At 34.0% G+C, this 20857-nt stretch overlaps 1 protein-coding gene across 3 annotated transcripts; it reads right to left on the reverse strand.

Moving 5' to 3' along the window:
- Positions 1–343: 343 nt before the first annotated feature.
- LOC118748190 lies at positions 344–15646 on the reverse strand. 3 transcript variants are annotated; one of them, XM_036482566.1, is made up of 4 exons: positions 13917–15646; positions 13670–13839; positions 4419–5512; positions 344–866 (listed from the first exon to the last, which is right to left on the reverse strand). In XM_036482566.1, the coding sequence occupies exons 1-3, from the start codon at positions 14391–14393 to the stop codon at positions 4423–4425; spliced, it is 1737 nt and encodes a 578-aa protein (XP_036338459.1). In that variant the 5' UTR covers positions 14394–15646; the 3' UTR covers positions 344–866; positions 4419–4422. The 3 variants fall into 3 exon arrangements, with proteins under 3 accessions (XP_036338459.1, XP_036338458.1, XP_036338457.1); XM_036482565.1 differs by lacking the exon at positions 344–866 and adding an exon at positions 4048–4358; XM_036482564.1 differs by lacking the exon at positions 344–866 and having other exon boundaries at positions 4048–5512.
- Positions 15647–20857: the final 5211 nt, after the last annotated feature.

Consider the following 20857-nt stretch of genomic DNA (forward strand, 5'->3'; position numbering starts at 1 on the left):
TAAAAATTACTTGTATTTTATTGATTATTACAACTAGATTTTATTTTTTTTTAATTTTAAATCAGAGGGGCATAAGACAAATTTCAAGACACAAAACATACATACATACTTATCAATAATAAAAAATATATGCATTTAAGTATGAAAATCTCAGAAATTTGACATAAAAGTACTTTTATACAAAATGTATGTATGTATATGGATGAGTGACCTTTATTGAAATACATTTATTAAATAAAATCACAATTTAAAAATTACTTAAAATAAATAGTCAAATAAAACTTATGAAGGATAGCTTTTATGGTACGAATGTATGTACGCATTTTTTCACATGTGTACACATTTGTATATGCAGCTAACTTCATTTGCTCTTCGGCAGTTTTGACATTTGGTCTATACTTGGCAGTGGAAGAGTTACATAAAGCTTGTTTTTCACATTGACAAATACAATATCTTTTGCTGTTATCTATGAAGCCAAACAATTTAGACATAAATTGTTTAACAAACACTGCATACAATAACATTACCGAAACAATACAGATTTATTTCTGTCACTTCAAAACTTTTTGAAAACTTAATTATCTATGTTTAAACTCGTTGGAATGCCAACTACCAGCTATAATAACTGAGTATGACAAATATATATGCAATTGAGGCGAAATGCAATAAATAACTGCGGCCGATGTGGTGTAGTGGTTAGCAGTGCGCGCCACCAGCCCAGGTTCCCACTAACATCAAAAAAAAAGAAAAGAAAAAGTGTTTTCTATGTAATAGCGATCGCCCCTCGGCAGGCAGGCAGGGCAAGCCTCCGAGTGTATTTCTGCCATGAAAAACCGGTTCAGGTGATTAGTTTTCGGCATGAACGCCTTTTGAAAAAAAAGGAAATTATATTGATAGATTGTAGTTGAAATGCTGAACTTGAATTTATGATGAAATATCTATTTTCGTACAAGCATTCAATGTAAAGTTGGTGTAGCACCTATAATAAAAGTTCAAATATTTGATTCAATATGTTCCTCACTTTTTCTAAAATACAAAGCCATGAATCTCAGATTATCCATTAAAACTGAGGAAAAATTCGGATTTTGGTGCTTTCTACAAAAATGTTTCTTATGTGGCCCAGAATACCCCCCGCTTCTCTACTTAGTTATGGTTTGGCAAAATAATTCAATGAATATCATCAAAAAACGAGCCAGAGAACGCAAACAAACAATAGCAAACGTTTCGGTATCGTTTAGTTTCGCTCATACAAGTTAACGAAATACAACAGATTCAAATCCCTCGGAAGCTTTTTGAAGAGTATTACCGAATCGCGATTTACACACCGTACCTAGGATCGTTATCATTACGCATTTGCAAGATCGACTTCTAAAACACCTGGATATTTTGTCTAATTTTGCTTGCCGTTTTCCTGACAAAACACAAAATTTCGATGATAAACTGTTTGAGAAATATGTGTATATCCATTTTACATGATTCGGTGCCAGAAATATAGGGCAAATGAAGTTTAACGGTGCAATTTGCAAATATCTCGAAAACGTATCCATAGAAAAAAAATTAACTCGATTTTCGGAATCACCGGACAATTGTACATAGAAATTGGATAACGGCGTCTGGAGAACAAAAACCAAACTAACACCCCTATTCTGCAACTCTTTCGTATTCGGATTTTGCTACGAATCGTAGAAATAGTATGCTGCAATCCGAATCGTATTTTCGCGTTTTCGAAATTCGTAACAATGGCATGCCTAAAAACGAATGAGCAAACTTTTTTGCGTAATTTTGTGCGAAAACCATACCTCTGTGAATCCATTGCCATAGCGGCCGCCCGCTTACTCTGCTGCTATAATTGCAAATACATCAGAGTGAGTGTTTTTTTTTTAATTCCTTTCCACTTTGTTTTCCTTCATTCAGCTATCTTCGAAAAGCAACTGATAGCTGGCTATGCTGCACATGTTTCCGCAAGGGTTGCAGCATGTGGATTTTTCGTTTTTTGGAGCGTAGCTACGAATTACGAATTACGAAAATTCGGGTTCTAGAATAAGGGGGTAAATTTGTGATCCAGTGTTGTCGGAAGCATTGTCTGTTACTCACTGAAAAAAGTAATAACAACTCTCAAAAAAGTAAAATTGCTACAGCGAAAAAATGGTTCGAAAAACCGCATAAATTCAAATCCGCATAAAAAGAGACCTTTGTAAGTGTACATATATGAATCTATTTCGTTTTGTTGATGCGCAAAAAAAATAACTTATCAAAATAATATCGATACGTTTCAGAGATAAATTAACGAAATAAAACTCAATCGTTAACATTGAAAAAATAAAATAAAAATCAACGAAAAGTTGTTGTTGTATGCCATTGCCAGCTTACTGTTAACACCTAGCACCTAAATGCATGCTACAGCTTCAGAATTAACGATTGAATTTGTTTTCGTTAAAAACCAAAATAGAATTATCAAAGATATTTAAATTTTAAGTTTGCATTGTGAATGAAAAAATGTAAACTTTAACCGGGAAAAAATTTAAAATTAAATTGTTTTTGTAAAATCTTTAGATTTGTGTTGTTCTTTTACCAAAACCGCAAGGTACCGACGAAGAAAATTGATCGAAAAATAAAGCGGTAAATCGTCGAATAAAAATGCGTACTAATCTTCACACAATCGGCCCTATGCTGAATATGGGCCGATTATACATACCCAGAAGATAGTTTAGGTAGACCTTCTAAACTGAAGACATTCTAAGAGGCCTACCCAAGAAGGGGTGAAGTGCTGCCTTGCATGCCTTCTAGAAGGGCTTATTCATTTACAATTTTCGCGAATGCACAAATTTATATTATTTAGCATTACAAATGAATTTCAATGAACATTTTAAGTTGCCATCTGAAGTACGTCCTATAAAAGCCCTTCTGGAAGGCGTTCCACCGGTAGCAAACGAAGAAGCCCTTCAATTTGTGCCACTCCATACAAAAAAGAAAGGAATTCGAGAGAGGAAGGCCTCTTGACTCTCAGGAAGGTCTTTCGGAAGGACTTCTAACTCCTGAAATTATCTACTGGGTACATACTAAAGTACTGGAAAGTTCAACATTTTCGGTAAAAATGTCATTTTAAAAAATTTCATGCATTGCTATGTCATGTCATCTCAAACAAGGTGTGGTCATTCCATCGCAAGCATGTTTGATCCTGCTTTGTATGAATATATATATATATATATATATATATAGTCAGCAATATTAATTACATTAGGGGCATTCACGATCCAGTGCATACTGTCTAGCATGGTGCATAAATAGCATGATTGGCTAATTTTGTTGTTGTTTGAACAGATGAAACAACAGCAATCATGCTATCTATGCACCATGCTACACAGTATGCACCGGATCGTGAATACCCCTAATGTAATTAATATTGCCGACTATGTGTATTGTCACTTGTGTTGACATGCATGATTTGATTTCAATTTATTCGACAGTGTCTTCATATGTCACTGCCAAAAATGTATGAGCGACATACTATGAATTGGCACTTGCATGATGTGACACTTGTCGCTATGTTTTATACATATTTCAACATTTGCAGGCCTTTAATAAATGCATAAGATTTCATTAATACATCATACATGGCGTATGGGTTCGCATTCGTTCCTAGTCATATTTCATAAAAAAAGAAATTATTACGCGTTTACATTTGACCATTTAAAACTTTATTTATCAATCAATTTTCTTCGTTAGTAGCTTGAGGTTTTTTAAAAGAACAGGCTTTAACACAAATCCAAAGAAGTTACAAAAAAAGTTCTTGCTTTTAGATTTTTTCCTGTTAAAGTTGGCATTTTTTCATTCACAATGCAAACTTAAAATGAAAATATCTTGCGAAAATGGCATGTTTACATTTTCACGGAAACACCCATGCATATGTATGTAGTTATGCATATTAAAGCTTTTGACTCCGTAATTATACATATATATTTCCCTACGCTGTTATTGAAATAGTATTAAAAACGTAGTGAAAATTTCCACGGATTTGTACATTTCCTATTACATATTTTAATATGCTTGCCCGGGACAGAGCTGCCGAAAAGGTGAGGTCCAATGAAAGACTGCTTGATTATCGATCTCTGTAAAGCAAACTTGAAGTCTATACATATTTTTTTTGGGTACGTCAAATTTGCGGTTAGGGTTTGATATGTATGTATGTATGTATCTTAATAAAATGTAAGTTTAAAACTAGTCTTATCTAATGGTATGAAAATTTTACAAAAATCTTACCAATGATCGCAGACCAGTTGTCTATCTCAATCTTCTTAAATTGAAAGTCTATGTTTTGATATTATATACAAACCTGTATATCTATCCAATGATGTTAACTACATATTACAAAAAAAAAAAAAAAACATAAATATGAAAAGTAATACATGAGACAATACCTGTCTATTTTGCTGTTGCTGAGGTGCTAGTAATTTTCAGCTTAACGAACATATTGTCGGCACTGGCGGGTGTTTCGATTTTATTCAGATCTAATTTTTGTACCTCAGTCTCTAAACTAATGCAGTTCTTTTCGTACGCAATTTTAGAATCCGTTTCTACTGATGTTTTTTCACAATTTTCAACTGGCACAGATTTTTTATCTTTACTTTTTTTTAAAGCATTCAGAAGAGTTTTTTCTTTATCCTTTGTCTTGGTCTCCTTTTCTTTGTCCCTATCCTTTTCTTTGTTCTTGTTGTTCTTAAAGCGTGGAAATATGCATCCGTTAGGTAAAAATCCAACCAGCTTATCTCTTTTTGTCGGAGTCGTCGTTGAACCTAAAGTAGGGACCAGCAGCGCATTTTTTGTAGAATTGGATGTTGTGAGTGAATTTGAAACGGTGATTGCATTTCTTATATTAGTAGAAGTTTCTGTCGTCACTGTTGAGCAAGAAACTGCAGATAGTGACTGATTAACAGGCTGAGCACATTTAGCCTCACTGTTTTCGGATCCAATTGTTTGTGGGCTGGAAAACTTTTTCAATGATGCTCTTGTATTACATTCTACACCGATTTTTGCCGACAACTTGTAGCTAGCATCTGTTTGGTCCTTTCCGTCAGTGGATGCGCTCGGCGATTCCAACCCGCCACTTGCATTTTCTTCGTTTAGAGCCTTGGCACACAATTCACTTCTTTCCTTTGAGTGGTTTGTGTTCATAGCGTTAATTTTATTATGATCGAAATCTTGTCTCGAGGCAGAATTTTCGCTACCTAATAGCGGAGAATCATTCCTAACCATGGTTCTCTCAGCTAGACTATTAAGCGGTGTTTTGTTCACCTTTTCCGAATATGAGCTATTGTCCAGGTTTTGCTCTGAATTTCGTATTGATTCTGTAGATTTGGGAAACATCTGTTGAGTGGTGACATTGTGAAAATGTTGCTGTTGTCGTTGCTGGATAATTTGCTCTTCACGCTCTCGATCCCTTTGGGCTTGTACCGCATTCCATACATCTTTTAGCTCTCCAGTTATATCGCGATCCCTTAAAATAACAGCGTTTCTACAACAAAATAATTTTATGTTACCACTTGAATAGTTTAATTAAAATTCAGTATGTAAAAAGTTCACAAAGGGTTTGGTAAAAGCGAGTGGCTAACAGTTTCCCACCTGTTATTTGTGACAACTGCAACAGTTGCCAAATTAATTTAAATCGCGAAGAGTGGTCAACTTTTATTAACTGATAAAAACATAAAATGCCGACTTGAGCTACCAGAAAATATTACTTTGACCGAAATTAATTTTACAGACGGCGAAGTTGATCTGATCAAAATTGACAGACGGCTGTAATGCGTCCCACTACCAGTCGAATTTTTATTTATTTTTTTAATTCATTCAATTATAACTATATTTTTTTAAACGTATGTAACTATAGAAGTTGTGGACTTTTTTATTAAAATCAAACTCTAGAAATTTAAAAATAAATAGATCAAATAAAATTAAAAAAGAAAAGTAAAATACATAAATAAATAATAAAAACAAAACATTTTTGGCAATCGCTCGAACCCAGGACTGAACCTCGACCCTACGGCCTTGTAGTATGCAGCTCTCCCGACTTGGCTACCGCAGACCTCACGACAGTCGGGTCTACGTAACCGGAACGACCCAGATTTATATCTGGCCAAGGACTGTCACTCCAGCAACACTCCCCAAAAAGTCTTTGGGGGAATTGTATGCTGCTAGAACAACAACAACTTGGCTACCGCAGACCCCAATCTCGCTTGCTTTGTTTGCTTACTTATATGCCCTCAACTCTGCCGTCTGCCTATGCTTTGAGGAAAGGACATTGAAAGAATATACAGTATCGGTCATATCTATAGCACGCCATTGCAAAGTGATATTGTGTGCAACTTATGTTTATTTATTTTTGAGAATTTTCAATTAAAATACAGTTCTCTCTCTAACAAACCCCATATAAACCCAAGTTTAACAATTTGTAGAAAACTTAAAAAAAGTGCAACCAATTTTCAACTAAATTTCTAACTTTTTTCTCGGATGTGTTTGAATTTTCTGAATACACAGTTTTATAGCTCAATCAATTTTAGTCTGATAATGTGCAAGTTTCAAGTGGCTAAAAGTTACCGTTGATTTTTTAGAATTTTTTTCGCCAAAGGTGTTGCGGATTTCCTCCATATACAAATAAATTGAGTTTATTCATTATATGAAAGCCAATGCGACAAAAAAAATTCTAAAAAATGAACGGTAATTCGTAGCCACTTGAAATTTGCACATTATCAGACTAAAATTGAAGGAGCTAAAAAACTGTGTACTTAAAAAAATTCTAACACTTCCGAGAAAAAAGTTTGAAACTTAGGTGAAAATTTGTTGCCATTTTTTGAAGTTTTCTACAAATTGTTAAACTTGGGTTTATATGGGGTTTGTTAGAGAAAGAACTGTATTTTAATTGAGAATTCTTAAAAATAAATAAATAAGCATAAGTGGCACACAATATCCCTTTGAAATGTCGTGCTATAGATTTGACCGATACTGCATGTAATTGCACGGAAGGAATTTAAAAGGGAAAAAGTGGCTATTAGTAGGAGTGCCACACTTAGGAATAGTTATTCGTTCCATTACTAACCATTTGATGCGTTAAACAAATTTAGAATTGTTAAGGAACAAATTTTTTTTAGAAGAGATTAGATTATTGCTGGCCTCACACTTTTAACAATAACACTGGGTCAGCAGTTTGAACAATTTATTTTCAATAAATTTGTACCTAATAACGCTGTCCAACCTGAAATAACTGAATGAAAGCAAATTACCGGGTGCTTATTTTAACAGAATTTGAAATCTTATACATATATATCTGTGTTCGTGTGGAATAGTTACGGTGACCATCTGCCCTGTATTATACGGGACAGTGCTCTTTTTTTTTTGACCCATTGTCCTGGTAATTTATTTATTTTATACGGGACGCCAAATGTCCTGTATTTGTCCCGTATTGGATACCGCTATACTGCGGTATTCAAACTGTTTGTATATGCAGAGTTGCGTCACATTGCATATTTTAAATATTCAATATAGCAATGAACAGTTTTTCTGAATTTTCCATTTTTAAAACACCAATGGTAACCAGTAACAAACGAAGCATCAACATTGTTTCTGATGCACTGATTGCTCTAACGATGCGTTTCGATAACATTTCGAATGCGTTTTGGAAAAGTATACATTGTCAATATTTTGTAGTTCGGAGTTATGGAATATTATACTTTGTACTAGGGATGTTGCGAATGTGGAATTTTAGACATCCGCGGATCCGAATGCGGATGCGAATATCTAACAGCTAACATCCGCAGATGCGGATGCGAATGCGGATGTCAAGTATTTATAAGAAACAGTTAGAATCTGGCATAATGCGAGATAGTATGTCAGGTTTTTCTAAAGCTTTTTAAAAAGAATTCTTCATTCTCATTCCTTTGGCTGTTTCAGAATTTGGGGAATCTGTAACTTCATCAACGTTTTTCGATTTTAGTTTTTATAACACTATGCGATAGTCAAAATTGGGATGGGATGAAACCAACGGGAAATGTTATATCGGTAAAAAAGAAGTTATACGTGTCCCGGCGTTTCGCTGTGTCACGTCTAGGAATCGAGATATATATATAACTATCATATAGGGGAAATTGTCACCTTTGGTGGTCTTTTTTTGACATAACTCGAGAACCACTAGTCCGATTTTGCTCAAACAAATTTAAAAAAATTAAAAATTACTATTCCTTTAATCTGTTCATATAACATTTTTCTATATAATCAACAGTTTTGCCGGTAAAAATAATGGTATGAAAAAAAAAAATATTTTTTGCCTAAAATATTAAGTATATATATATATATATTTTTACATATATATTTTTTTTTTTTTTATGTATGTAACCGCATAACTTTGGACCACGTCAACCGATCGATAATTTTTTTTGCATCGGAAAGGTAGTGTCTCAGAGGTGGTCCCATACTAATCTGGTTGAGATCCGATCAGTGGATCATGAGATATATATATATATATATTTTTTTTTTATATGAGAGTTGAAGTCGGTTTTTTGCTAAAAATTACTTGTTCTTTTACGCTCTCGCTGCAAGTCCTTACTGGAAAAGTTATTGAATGGACCTATAGTCAGGGAACGGACTTTTAAGACCTAAAAAAAACTAAAAAAGGGAAAATAAAATAATAGGCTAGGAAAGGCAAAATAAAACAGCGAAATAGGCAGAATAGGCACTAGAAACCGCAAAAAACGCAAAAGCAGGCGCTAAAAAAGACAAAAAACCGAAAAATAATCAAAAACAAGTAAGAAAGTCTAAGTTCGGGCGGAGCCGAACATTAAATACCCGGCGCAAGTATTAAATATATGTTTTCCACCTTTCCGAAAGCTACCGCTACATGATAAGCGGGTGTATAAATATTAAGTAAACTAGCATCCTTAAATTTCGAAATATTGAAATTTCAAGCATTTCTGAAATTTACCGTTATATGAAAAGCGGCCGTAATTTTAGTCCGATTTCAATAATTTTCAACGGTTCGCTTTTATGTGGCAAGCACAATAACCATACCGAGTTTGGTACAAATTGCTAAAACGGTTAACGATATACTTATATGTGATCATAAGTGGGCGGTGCCACGCCCATTTTCTAAAATTTTATCATAAGCGTATTTCCTGATAAAGAATTGTTGCAACCATCAATTTTGAATAAATTAGCTTTAATATTTACTGATTTATCGAGGATTTCGTATTTCTCGAAATTACCGTTATATGGGATGTGGGCGTGGTTATTGACCGATTTTAAAATTTTTCGGCCATTTGGTATGCTGTACCAGGGTCAACAACTGTGCCAAGTTTGGAAGAAATTGGTGCAGCGGTTACCAAAATATACACATGTAACTATAAGTGGGCGTGGCTACGCCCATTTTCCAAAATTTTTTAATGTTCTTATTTCTCGTCTAAAAGTTATTCTAAATGTCAATTTTGAGTGAATTATCTTCAGTAGTTACTAAAATATCGCAGTTTTCGTATTTCTGAAAATTACCGTTATATGGGTGGTAGGCGTGGTTATTGTCCGATTTCGCCCATTTTCAATACCATCCGTCCTACGCCCAAAAGAAGTGCATGTACGAAGTTTCGTTAAGATATCTCAATTTTTACTCGAGTTATCGTGTGCACAGACGGACGGACGGACGGACGGACAGACAGTCACCGCTTAATCGATTTCTCTTTTCATTCTGATCATTTATGTATACATTTGTCTATATCTATCTCGATTCGTTTTGCCTGTTACAAACAACCGTTATGTGAACAAAGTTATAATACCCTTGTGCACAAGTGCGCTCGGGTATAAATATATTTATTTCAGAAATGTTTATTTCAAGGAATGAAACCGATTCAAAATAACGTTCCGGTTTCGGTTTTGCAAAGTGTTTCGGTTTTGCTTTCGTTCTTCACAATTTGTTTCGGTTTCGGTTTTGGAATAAAAAACTGATACCAAATTTGACAAAAAAAAAATATATATATATATATATTATAAATATGTACCTTCCAAGGTTTGTTTTTGGCGAAATTAAACATTGTGATTAATTTAGATTTACTAAGAAAACACCTCTGGATCAATTATAAAAACTAATAACCATATTCCACCACATTTGCTTTGATCTAAGTGCAGAATGTAAATTATATTATTTATTAAATAATGAGTTGATGGATAGGTATTTGATATACATACATATAAATGTGATTTTCACATAAATATTGTTGATATTATAATATAATAATAATATTTTGTTTAAGAAGAGTCACATCTCACTCGCAAAATCTAATAAATTTATTTAAATATTCATAGCCCATACAATTGATTAGTTCTTATCAAAGAAATCGAACCCACTACATTACTACTTAAATTGGCTCTCGCAGGTGGCGGTAATGAATTTTAGACCAGAAAATAGCCTTTCAGCACTGACTTGCGTTGCAAGAACAGCTAAAACTATTTTAGCTAACTGAGCTAAGTGCGGTTTCCGTAAAGACTCATTCTTCCAATATTGTACTTCGTTCTTGCCGTCTTTGATTGGCAAAGGTCACTAAAAGACGACGGATAATTTCAAAACTTTTCGGTCCACTAACATAATCGGAATTACGATTGGTGTCTAAGAGCTTAAACAGACGGCAGCGTTGATCCGGATCAACTCGGGAATTAACTGCAGTTGATCCGGATTAAGTCCCAAATAATCCCGATCAACGCTGCCGTCTGTTTAAGCTTTAACTGAGACAGCATTAACTAAAAATCAGCTGACTCGTCTTCAGAATTGGTCTCATTTTGATAACCCGCAGAGCTTTCATTACTATGATGCTCATAGTATTTTCCTCTGCAGTCATTCTGTAGAAAAGATTTGTTAGTAACGCAATATCTTTTAGAAGTGAAACTTCTTAATCGAGTTCGGAGATGGTTGCGCTAAATATTTAACCTCAAGCCATAAACTCTGTATCGTTCGTTCGATTTTTAAAAATGAGGTGTCACATGAAAGGCCTTGTCCTTCGGGTGTGCAACGTAGCTTTAGTTCCATGAAAGGAGTTGCCACATGTTAGAATATCGAATTCAAAATTTCTCTGCCGCAGAGGGTTGCGTAAAATATTTAACATCAAGTCATAAAATCTGTATCGTTCGTACGATTTTCAAAAATGAGGTTACACATGAAAGGGCTTGACCTGCAGATTTGCAGTATGGTTTTAGTCTTTTAAAGGGTTGCCATATATACGAAAATCAAATTCAAATTATTTATTAAGTTAAACGAATTATCCCAATATGGGTATCAAAAGAAATGGTTTTGAATAAGTTGTATTTTCTAGCTAAATGTGGGAGGGTTGCCACCTGTTTCAAAAGTAAAATTTAGTTAAATTATACAAAAGTCTTACGCTTAAAATACTATACAGTACAGAAAGAGCTTACAGAAACACAATTAAAATATTTTTGAGGTGCCTGAAGAGGGTGGTCACCTGTTTAAAAAGTTAAACTCAAATTATTGAATCAAATCTTATTATTATAGCTCCGTTATGTTTGCGATAAATATTTAACGCCACGGTACAGGTAGCATATGATGGGTATAGAAAACGAATAGCTGCGTTAAACGCCAATTGGGCGGGAAAAGACTAATGCAAAGACAAGAATATAATCAAAAACAAATATAAAGACAAGATGAAGATGAAGATGAAGATGAAGATAAAGGTGAAGATGAAGAATTTCCTCTATTAAGTTTCACTTCTTCCGCGCGTAGGTACTACACGCACTGAGTTTTCTCTCTGTGCAGTACATAAAATAATGTTATATCGCGGATTCATGAAAATAGCGGTCCAAAGCGCGTCATTAAGTTAAATAAAATGGCCTCCCTTCTTGTTTTTTTGTTTTAGATTTACATTGTGACTATATTGCGAAACAATTTCCGAGTACCAGCTGTTCCACTTGCAGCTTTTTAGTGGCAGCGTACGACGGTTCAAGTAGCTCTACGCCATCTGTGATTTGTTTCCACATGAAACGGCACAGTTATGCTACGGAAGAAAAAAATTTTGGTTGCTAGGTCCTGCAGCTGATTTTTATACATTTTTGGAAACCGATTGAAACCTGTGCATGAAACGGTTTCGGTTTCGTTCCTTTTCAGGTCAAGGCAAATATCTTAAAAAAGGCAACATCAAATGTGTATATATGGAATCAGGGAAAACTAAATCGTGGACATTCTTAATCGAATATACTCTATCACTTTAGCAAAAAAAAATCAAATTCCATAAAATCCGTTCCCTGGCCATTGTATTTACATATGTATATGCATTCTAAATACAAAACCCCTTAATTTACATATAGCATTATGAACGCGAAACTGCAATCTAAGCATATATTGTAGACGGAAGAAAAATTGTGGAACATTTTGAAAAATCTTAAGAATTTAACTTTTAAAGGCTTGTGGCTCCAAAGCTACTATTGCGATTGGCATATCGTTACCTAAAGGAGAAAGTTCACAAGTCCATTTTGTGAAATTATTGAGGAGAAACGAAAAATCGATGTAGTTTCGCATTATCTGTCATTCTGCATCTGAAACTAAATTTTGAAAAAAGTGGACTGGGCACCTTTTCATCTTTAGGTAGCGATGTATATGTACAATATACAAGGTAGAATATATTTGACAAAAATACTTCGTTGGAAAAAATGACCTAATTTTTTATTGTAAAACTCCATACTATTAATGAATTCTGGGATACAAATTCTTATTTAGGAACTGGATTCTAAGTTACATATCGCTAGCTTAGAGTTGCTAAGTCCCAATTTAAAAATTATACAGGGGAGGAAAAAAACTTCTTATAGAATTTCACAAAACTTTTAATACAATTTTGCCGGTTTCAAGAAAGCAAAACTCCATACGAATCAGAGGGGTTCGATCTTTACTAAAATATTTCGTACTATTTTGGCCTTATCGAATTTTCGGAGCTTTTTTTGGACTTAACAACTCTTCCTTTCATTAATTACAAACGAGAAAACATAAAACAAGGACCTTTACCATTTTCGCGACGATGCATTTTTAATTTCTCTAGCATCTTGTATCAAAATATGAATTTTCATAAAGTGGACTTAGCAACTTTTCACTCTAAGCTAGCGATATGTATATTTAGTAGTACACAATTCAAAATAAGGCATTTGTTAAAGGAACCTAAGGTAAAGTCTCCTTTGCCCACATGATTAACATGTGCTAAGAAATAGGTTTTCGCATTTTCTGGCAAACGAGTAACTTTGAGTTGTGTCACCTTTTTAGACACATTTGTACATATTGTCGTTTAAACCACAAAACCGCTTATCGCCGTTCTGCAAAACCGCGTAACTGACATTTTTTGCCAAAAACTGGATTTGCTCACACAAGCTCTTGGCTCAAGCCTTATCCATTCGCCCTGAAATATGCTAGCCAGAAATGCGATTACGAAAAAAGAGAACCATTTTGAAATATGAGTGTTTTTACTATCTAGAAAAGAATTTATGAAACCTCACATAAGCGGTTTTGCATTTTGTTCGTACGCGGTTTTTTACTTTAAACGACGATATGTATTAATCAGAGGGGAATCAAAGATATTTTATACAAATTTTACCAAACGTGTTTAATAATGATATGATGACAAAATATAATAACAATTGCTTAACATACCTTACTAGTTTCACTCCTGGATTCATTGCTTCCACGAAATCGCACATTAATTCAACCATGGCCCTACGCTCTTCCGGATCCTTGCTGTGCCGCCCTGAATCTTTGAGAACTTCTGGATTCGCCATTACAGCAAACACGATAGGCGGACTCCGTGGGCTCCCTGGCGGTACCTAAAGAACACAAGATATACATGTAAGATGTTTCGCATGCAGTTGATTTATACATGTATGTATGTATATATATTTACCCTCATTCCACCGTACAAAGGTATAGGATCAGTAGGTTCTTGTGGTATTACGATTCGTGTCCAACTTAGCACATTGATAAACAGTTCTTCGCCAGCTTCTGTGGTTGTGCGAATGCACATATGTGGCTGCGGAGGATTCTTGAAATGGCGATAGGCTCGAGAATGACGATAACTATGAGGTGGCGGTGAGGATTGCATTAACGATAGGTTGAGGCTATTTCCGTTCTCGTTGATGGAATTGTCTTCGTCAGTTGGATTTTTCCTTTCAACTGCTGCATCCGTGTTAATGACCGGTGGTGTTGCTGTTGCAGACATTTCGAACTGCGTACAAGCGGCTTTGGTGTCTCCCTGAATAGGGGATCCCACAAAAGCAGTGGCTGCCGCTGCTGCAGCCGATGTCGCAGAAACTACAGCCACTACCCTGCTGCTGATATCCAAATCTGCTGACGTTCCACTGTCGCTAATTAAACTCGACATAGTTCCCCTTAAGTAGGCTCGTTTAATTTTAACTGCCTTGCACACCGGACCGCTTAACAGGCAGCTGATTGTGTCGGTCCTTACGTGGTACCTTGTAACTATGCACCTTTTTTAAAAATGATTGTGTTGCATGCTGCACGCCTTTGCATTTTTTCTTGTGGGGCACGCATAAATGAACGAACAATATACATACATACTTCACCAGCACAATATGATAGTTTTCTTTCTCTCTCTAATATGTTGTAGACGCAAAACAAGTCCTTTTAATATAAACCATTGCAGTAGCCTGCTCACTGCTTACTTTAAATGGGGATCTACATATGTATGTATGTATGTATGTATGTTATATGACCCATTAATAGTTATTGGTAGAAACCTCGCAATGCATTTTTACCTATTGAGAAAATGTAATGCATCAGAAGAAAAATATATAAAGTTGATAAATATTTAAATTCCTCTTATCCGCTTTTCGCTTTTTTGTGTGCGAACAATTCCCTCCATTCATAGATACTGTTTTTATCAATACGTACCAACAACTGCACTCCTTTATTGCCTGCCCTATTTCCTGCTTTGGATCATTTTATAAACAATTCGATCTGTGTATATCAATTCTCCAGCCATGTGGAGACTTACACACGCATTTTAATATATAGCCACAATTATTTTAAATACACGCACATACAATACATACATATGTATATGCTTCCAAACATACAATTCTGTGCTTCCATTCTTTGTTTACACAAACTACACGCTGGGCATTTTATGAACAAATCCAATATAGCGAATGCATATGTAGGTATGTATATACGTATATATATATGCATAAGCACCTAGGGCCGCTGAATTTAATTACAAACTTTCTTCTAGTTTCATATATGCATATAATATTTTCAAAGTTAGCTTGCCCTATTTCGTCTTTTTTTGTTCAAATTTAGCATCTAGAGCTGATGCTCTGCACTGCTTCCAAAGCGAGAGATTTTCGTTGCCTCCTTAAATCCTTGCCCATTTTCAAGATGTATCGAGTACATTCGCAGCCGCAGCCAGCAGGCTTTTGAACAAGTACATATTCCCCACGTCACTGTTTTATTTAATAGAAATTTCCAAATCAATCGAAATATTTGGGCATGTTTGGCTACGTTTAGCAAAATTAAAAATCTACATGCTTTTGATTTTTACACTTTTGACTCTTGTCAGTAAACAAATAACAACAGCAATTATTTATACACACAAATAAACATATGAACGTGTTGTCCCACTCTTTCGCACGGCAGAACAAGCGAAATAGGTATTATAATGAGCAGGGCTCGGAATCTCATGCACTCAAGATTCAAAAATTGCGCTTTATAAAGTAAAACTTGCAAAAAAAAATTTTGCTAACATTTTATTGCCGGTACAAAAATAAATAACACACGCGTTTTAACAAGAAAATAACGAAATCAATTTACTTCAAAATACCGTACATGTTATATAGAAAATTTATTTATAATCAAGCAGTCAGTTACTATCTTGTGTAAATAGAAACATGGATAGTTTGAGAAAGGCTTTAATGAATTTCTCATACGTCATACAGAGAGTTTGTAGGTATCTTTTTTGCTCATTCTTAAGAGAGCTTTGGTTTTAAGTGGGTCGTAGGACACCCAAAACTGCTGGGTAATCCTATACGATCCTGTACGGTACCTTGCTAGTTCGTCCGCTGCCTCGTTAATATAAATGCCCCTCGTCCCATATAGGCCTGTTCTCTCCGACACTCTTCCACTAGTTGAGATCTAACAGAGATAGAAGTGAGTGCTTGCACTAAATTTAAATGATTGTAAACAAAACAAAAAAATGCAAAAACCATATGCATCTATTGTAAAATATATAAAATATGCGAAATATGCATAAACAGGTATTTTTTGGAAAATATGCAAAAATATTAACTAACGATTGAATGCCATTTTAAAAGAAATTTTATGATTCGTAAAGATAACTTAACCATCCCCTTTTGACGATGCCCAATAAAATATGCATTTGCATTGGCTTCCGAGCCCTAATAATGAGCCTCTTGTAATGATGCCGGATGTTTTAAATTCGCAAAATTCCTAATCGGTTCGCAACCAGCGTAATTTTCCACCTCTGCCTAACCGATTCACAGACAGCTAATTTCACCACTCCAATCACCCTAGATAGAGAATAGAGCTGGCAAAATATCGATAGTGAAGCCACTCGATAGTTTGCGATAGTTTAGCTGCACTAGTTTCGCAAAACAAAGAAATCGCTCATAAATTTTCATTCCGCCCATAGTAAATACATGGAAACCAAACGTGAAAAGTGAACCGATTCTGGGAAAATGGAACTCATGATAACGCCGATTTTCTTTAATTATATAAGTGTACAGTAATAAATACCTAATAAAATGTACGAAGAACACAATCGGCCCTATTATGGTTTTTTGCGTTATGACACTATTGAAGTAAATGAGCGATATGGAAGTATATATCGATACCTGAGTGGAAGATCGACCTCTCTCGGCAGCCAGTTCGAAAACGCCCCATCTCAGACAACTTTTCAAGATGCCCCTATTTCAGAATTTTGTTGAAGAATGCCCTATTCCAGCTGGCAATCAATATATTTTCAGCTGAGATAGGGCATTCTTCAACCAATTTCTTAGATAGGATGTTTTTCAAAAAAATTCTGAAATAGGGCGTTCTTGCAAAGTTTTCTGAGATAGGGCATTTTCGAACTGGCTGCCGCGATAGGTCGATCTTCTACTCAGGTGTCGATATATGAATACAATAAGCCCTCGGTAAAAGCAACCGATAATAATTCGGGCAGTTGCGTTGATTGAGGTAGTTCCAATAACCGAATCACAAAACAGTAAATTCTGAAAATTTTAGCATATGGTGGTCGGAAAGGTTTATTTCTTCCTTTTTGCTCTTAGACTTAGGTACAAAACGATACTAGTAAATACAAGTACATACTCGATAATTTTCGGCCGCTACCAAGTAATTTTGGTATCGATACTTTTGAACCGAATACTGGGTAGATATCGGGAGATAGTACTTGTATCGAAACGCGATTCAGTGACAATTTTATCCCCGGACTTTTATTTTTTAATCTAATTTTTATTGTGAATGGCTAAACATTTATTCAATTTAGTTTAGAAAGTCCTACGAAGAAAGACCTATTATCATCTCATTAACATATCGCTAGCTTGAAGTGAAAAGTTGCTAAGTCAACTTTTTGTGAAAACTCATATTTGGATATGGAGGAAAAAAGGAAAATAAAAAACGCTATGTTTTCAAAAGGATCAACTAACGTCCTTGTTTTATTTCTTCCCGGTTATATTCAATTGAAGGCGAATTTCCTAAGTCCAAAGAGACATAGAAAAATCGTTAAGCTCACAAAAAATTCTTAATCTTTTAATTTGCAACGGAATCTTCTGCAGAATTCTTGAAGGAAATGTTTTGAAAAGCTAAACTAGCGATATGAATGCTATAACTTTGTCCTCCAAAAATTATCAACATGATTACTTTTTTCAGAGATATACCATTGTTACTCTGCAAAAATTCTGTTGTTTGTTTGAAATAATTTGTAAAATAATTGTTTTTGATCTAAATCGCTTTATCTTTGTGCAAAATAAATATTTATGTATAACAAATAAAATACGTACATAAAAAAGAACAAATTCTGTTAACAAAATTCTGGGGACTTTTTAAAAAACAACTTATTGGACTTTGTACTTTTTCCTTGTTTTTTGGGAGTCCATTCTAGTAAAACATGTTTCAAAACTTGAAATTCTTCTTAAAAAGATTAAGTACCATTCGTTTAAAATCCAAAATGATAATCACATAAGTTATTTTGATAAAAATTCATAGATATGTGATACCGTTTTTTTATACAAACAATTTTTATATATGTAGGTACAAATATCTATATAAGTAGGTACTTTTAGTCCGATACTTAGTAGGAATCCGATGCTACTTCCAAGTACAGGTATCGATACTTCCATGGTATCGCTTTATCCCTGCTTACACTTTCATTTGCTTGCACTTAAAAGGGGCTAAGTATTACCCCCTTCGCGTTGTAATCTCCTTTTTCCTATAATCATGAACTGCAGCTAAGAATTGGTGGAAATACCCTATTAGTTTCACCAACGCAATTTAAAAATTTAAACTCAAAACAAAAATGCGAGAGTTTTATTTGCATCAATTTCTTCCGTTTTTGGTTGACTATTTCTCCCATAGGCAACCCTTTGTTTAAACCAAATAACAATCAGCGGTTTTACACAAAATATTCGTTTAAATATTTCATACATAACAACTTCAGGGGGCAAGCAACAGCGTTGCCACTTTTTTGGAATATATAAAAAACGAAATCAAATCGCATTTAAATAAAATTCCATAACTAAACTTAAAAGTGCCATTTGAATTTTTATAACCTGTAATGAAACCAAAAGACCCTTTTAATTTGTAAAACTTTTCTTCAAATACAAAATAAGACAAAACTAAAAAAATTAATAAAGATTTTTATGTTCTCCGCTAGTTGTAAGTCTAGTTGCAAAACTACATACTAAAAATTTCCAATGTTTTTTTTCACTTTTTATCTTTTTCCTGTAGTTAAGTAAGTATGCAAAAAGACTTCCAACCCATGCCCATCTTTTATGTTGTATGAAACATAAGTAACGAACGATATCTTCCAATTGTGTTCATACATAGTATAATGCTCGTATCTATACTTAATTTTGCAGTACATATCGAGCACTAACCGCCAAAATAGCGTAAGCGACAATATTTTCAAAATTTTCTTTTTGGTGCAGAAATATTCCTAGAGCATCTAGATGCATTTCTGCGTAAAAAAGGAAATTTTGGGAAAAATGTCGTTTACGTTATTTTGGCGGTTAGGACCCGATGTTATACTTTTTTTTGGATTCCGAAAATTGATACTGCTGTTTTTTTCCTAACAGTATAGTTTTAATGCAATATAAATTTATCAGTCGTCGATACAAAACGATATAATCTGCGAATTGTTCATGGAAGCGCTTATAAAAATGCATTACACACAGTAATGTGTAAATATATAGGTAAAATAGGTTTTTACTATGTATTTCTCTTTTGTTTGCTTAATGTTTATTAATTTTTTTTTTATCAAAGTCTAGTTAATTTGTAATATATAAACACCATATAAACCCACATTTCGAACGTTGTAGAAAGATTCAAAAAAATGTATTCGTAATTTTAAGAAAAATTCCAAGTATGCAGTTTCGTAGCCCATGCCAGTTTCAAGAGGCTATGAATTCGCGTTTATTTTTGATATTTTTCTTTTGCTGACGTTATTATTTTCTTCCATACAAAAAAAAAAAAAAATCGAGCATTAATAACTTGTACTTTCTAAATAATATAAATTTCTGTAGCATTAATTATGCAATTTTCTTCATTTTATATAATAACTTTCTTATCTACATGATAACTTTCAGCAATTAAATTCATTTGCAAATCTTAATGCAAAATTAATTGATTAACTCTGGAATTCAGTAAGCAGTCTCAAGTCTCTAGTCTAAAAAAAAAATTCACTAATTTATCAGCTGGCTATGAGCTGACCACAAAAAGAAAAATATGGAGGAAAAGATAATTGCGTTCTGTTTATGTAAAAAAACGAAACGAAAATGAGACGAAGAAATATTTGTTCAACAACAATTTCATTAGGAAACACATAAACCAAAATGCTTTAACATTTTTGTTTTTTAATATTTTTATTGAGCTTTGTACCACGATTGTTTATTAGGAAAAATTGAAAAAGCAACAAAGTCTAAGCGCTAGAAGCTATTTCGGAGATCACCACATCTCCTCATCAGACTTCTTTTTTCTAGACTTCAGCATGGATCGAACCTGCGTAATCGATGTTCAAAGTCAGAAGCGTTAACCACTGAGCTATGTACATCCCGTAAACTCTTGTTGCTAATTCATTTTCCTTATTTATTTTATTTTCGTTTGTTTTATTTTATTTAACATTTTTTATTTTATTATTAGTTAATTACAATTTTTAGAGTTTAATTTTGCTAAAAAAGTCAAAAACAACTTAAAAAAAATATAGAAGTTATAATTGAATAATTAAAAAAAAAAAATTAATATTCTACTGGCCCATAGTGGTCGGATGGGCAATGTTTTGCGCGAAAAGGTATGTTTTAAAACTGTGATAAATTAGCCGGAATAAAGCCATTCTTATTCAGAAATGTCCAGCGAACCCAAAACAGATTCGTTTTTTTTTAGTAATATCTGTTGAGCATGCCGTTAAATCCATTTATGAGTTATGAGTTGATAGCTTCCTTAACAATTTGTATATGCAAACTTCAAATTATAATAGTAATTGCTGGTTTGGAACAGGGAAAATTATGATTTCATACGAAATATTGCATAGTACAAATTTGCTGCTAAATTAGGAATATGTACCTTAATAAGACAGATTATTTTTCAAGAAATATT

The sequence above is a fragment of the Rhagoletis pomonella genome, unplaced genomic scaffold (assembly GCF_013731165.1).
Source record: "Rhagoletis pomonella isolate Grant_MI unplaced genomic scaffold, Rhpom_1.0 Rhpom_scaffold_00012, whole genome shotgun sequence".
Classification (NCBI taxonomy): Eukaryota; Metazoa; Arthropoda; class Insecta; order Diptera; family Tephritidae; genus Rhagoletis; species Rhagoletis pomonella.

Coding starts and splice junctions, on each gene's coding strand:
- LOC118748190 (XM_036482566.1), bottom strand. CDS start 14,393: ATGTCGAGTTTAATTAGCGACAGTGGAACGTCAGCAGATTTGGATATC. Junction 13,840..13,916: donor CTTTGTACGGTGGAATGAGG/GTAAATATATAT, acceptor TGTGTTCTTTAG/GTACCGCCAGGGAGCCCACG. Junction 5,513..13,669: donor CCAGGAGTGAAACTAGTAAG/GTATGTTAAGCA, acceptor ATTTTGTTGTAG/AAACGCTGTTATTTTAAGGG.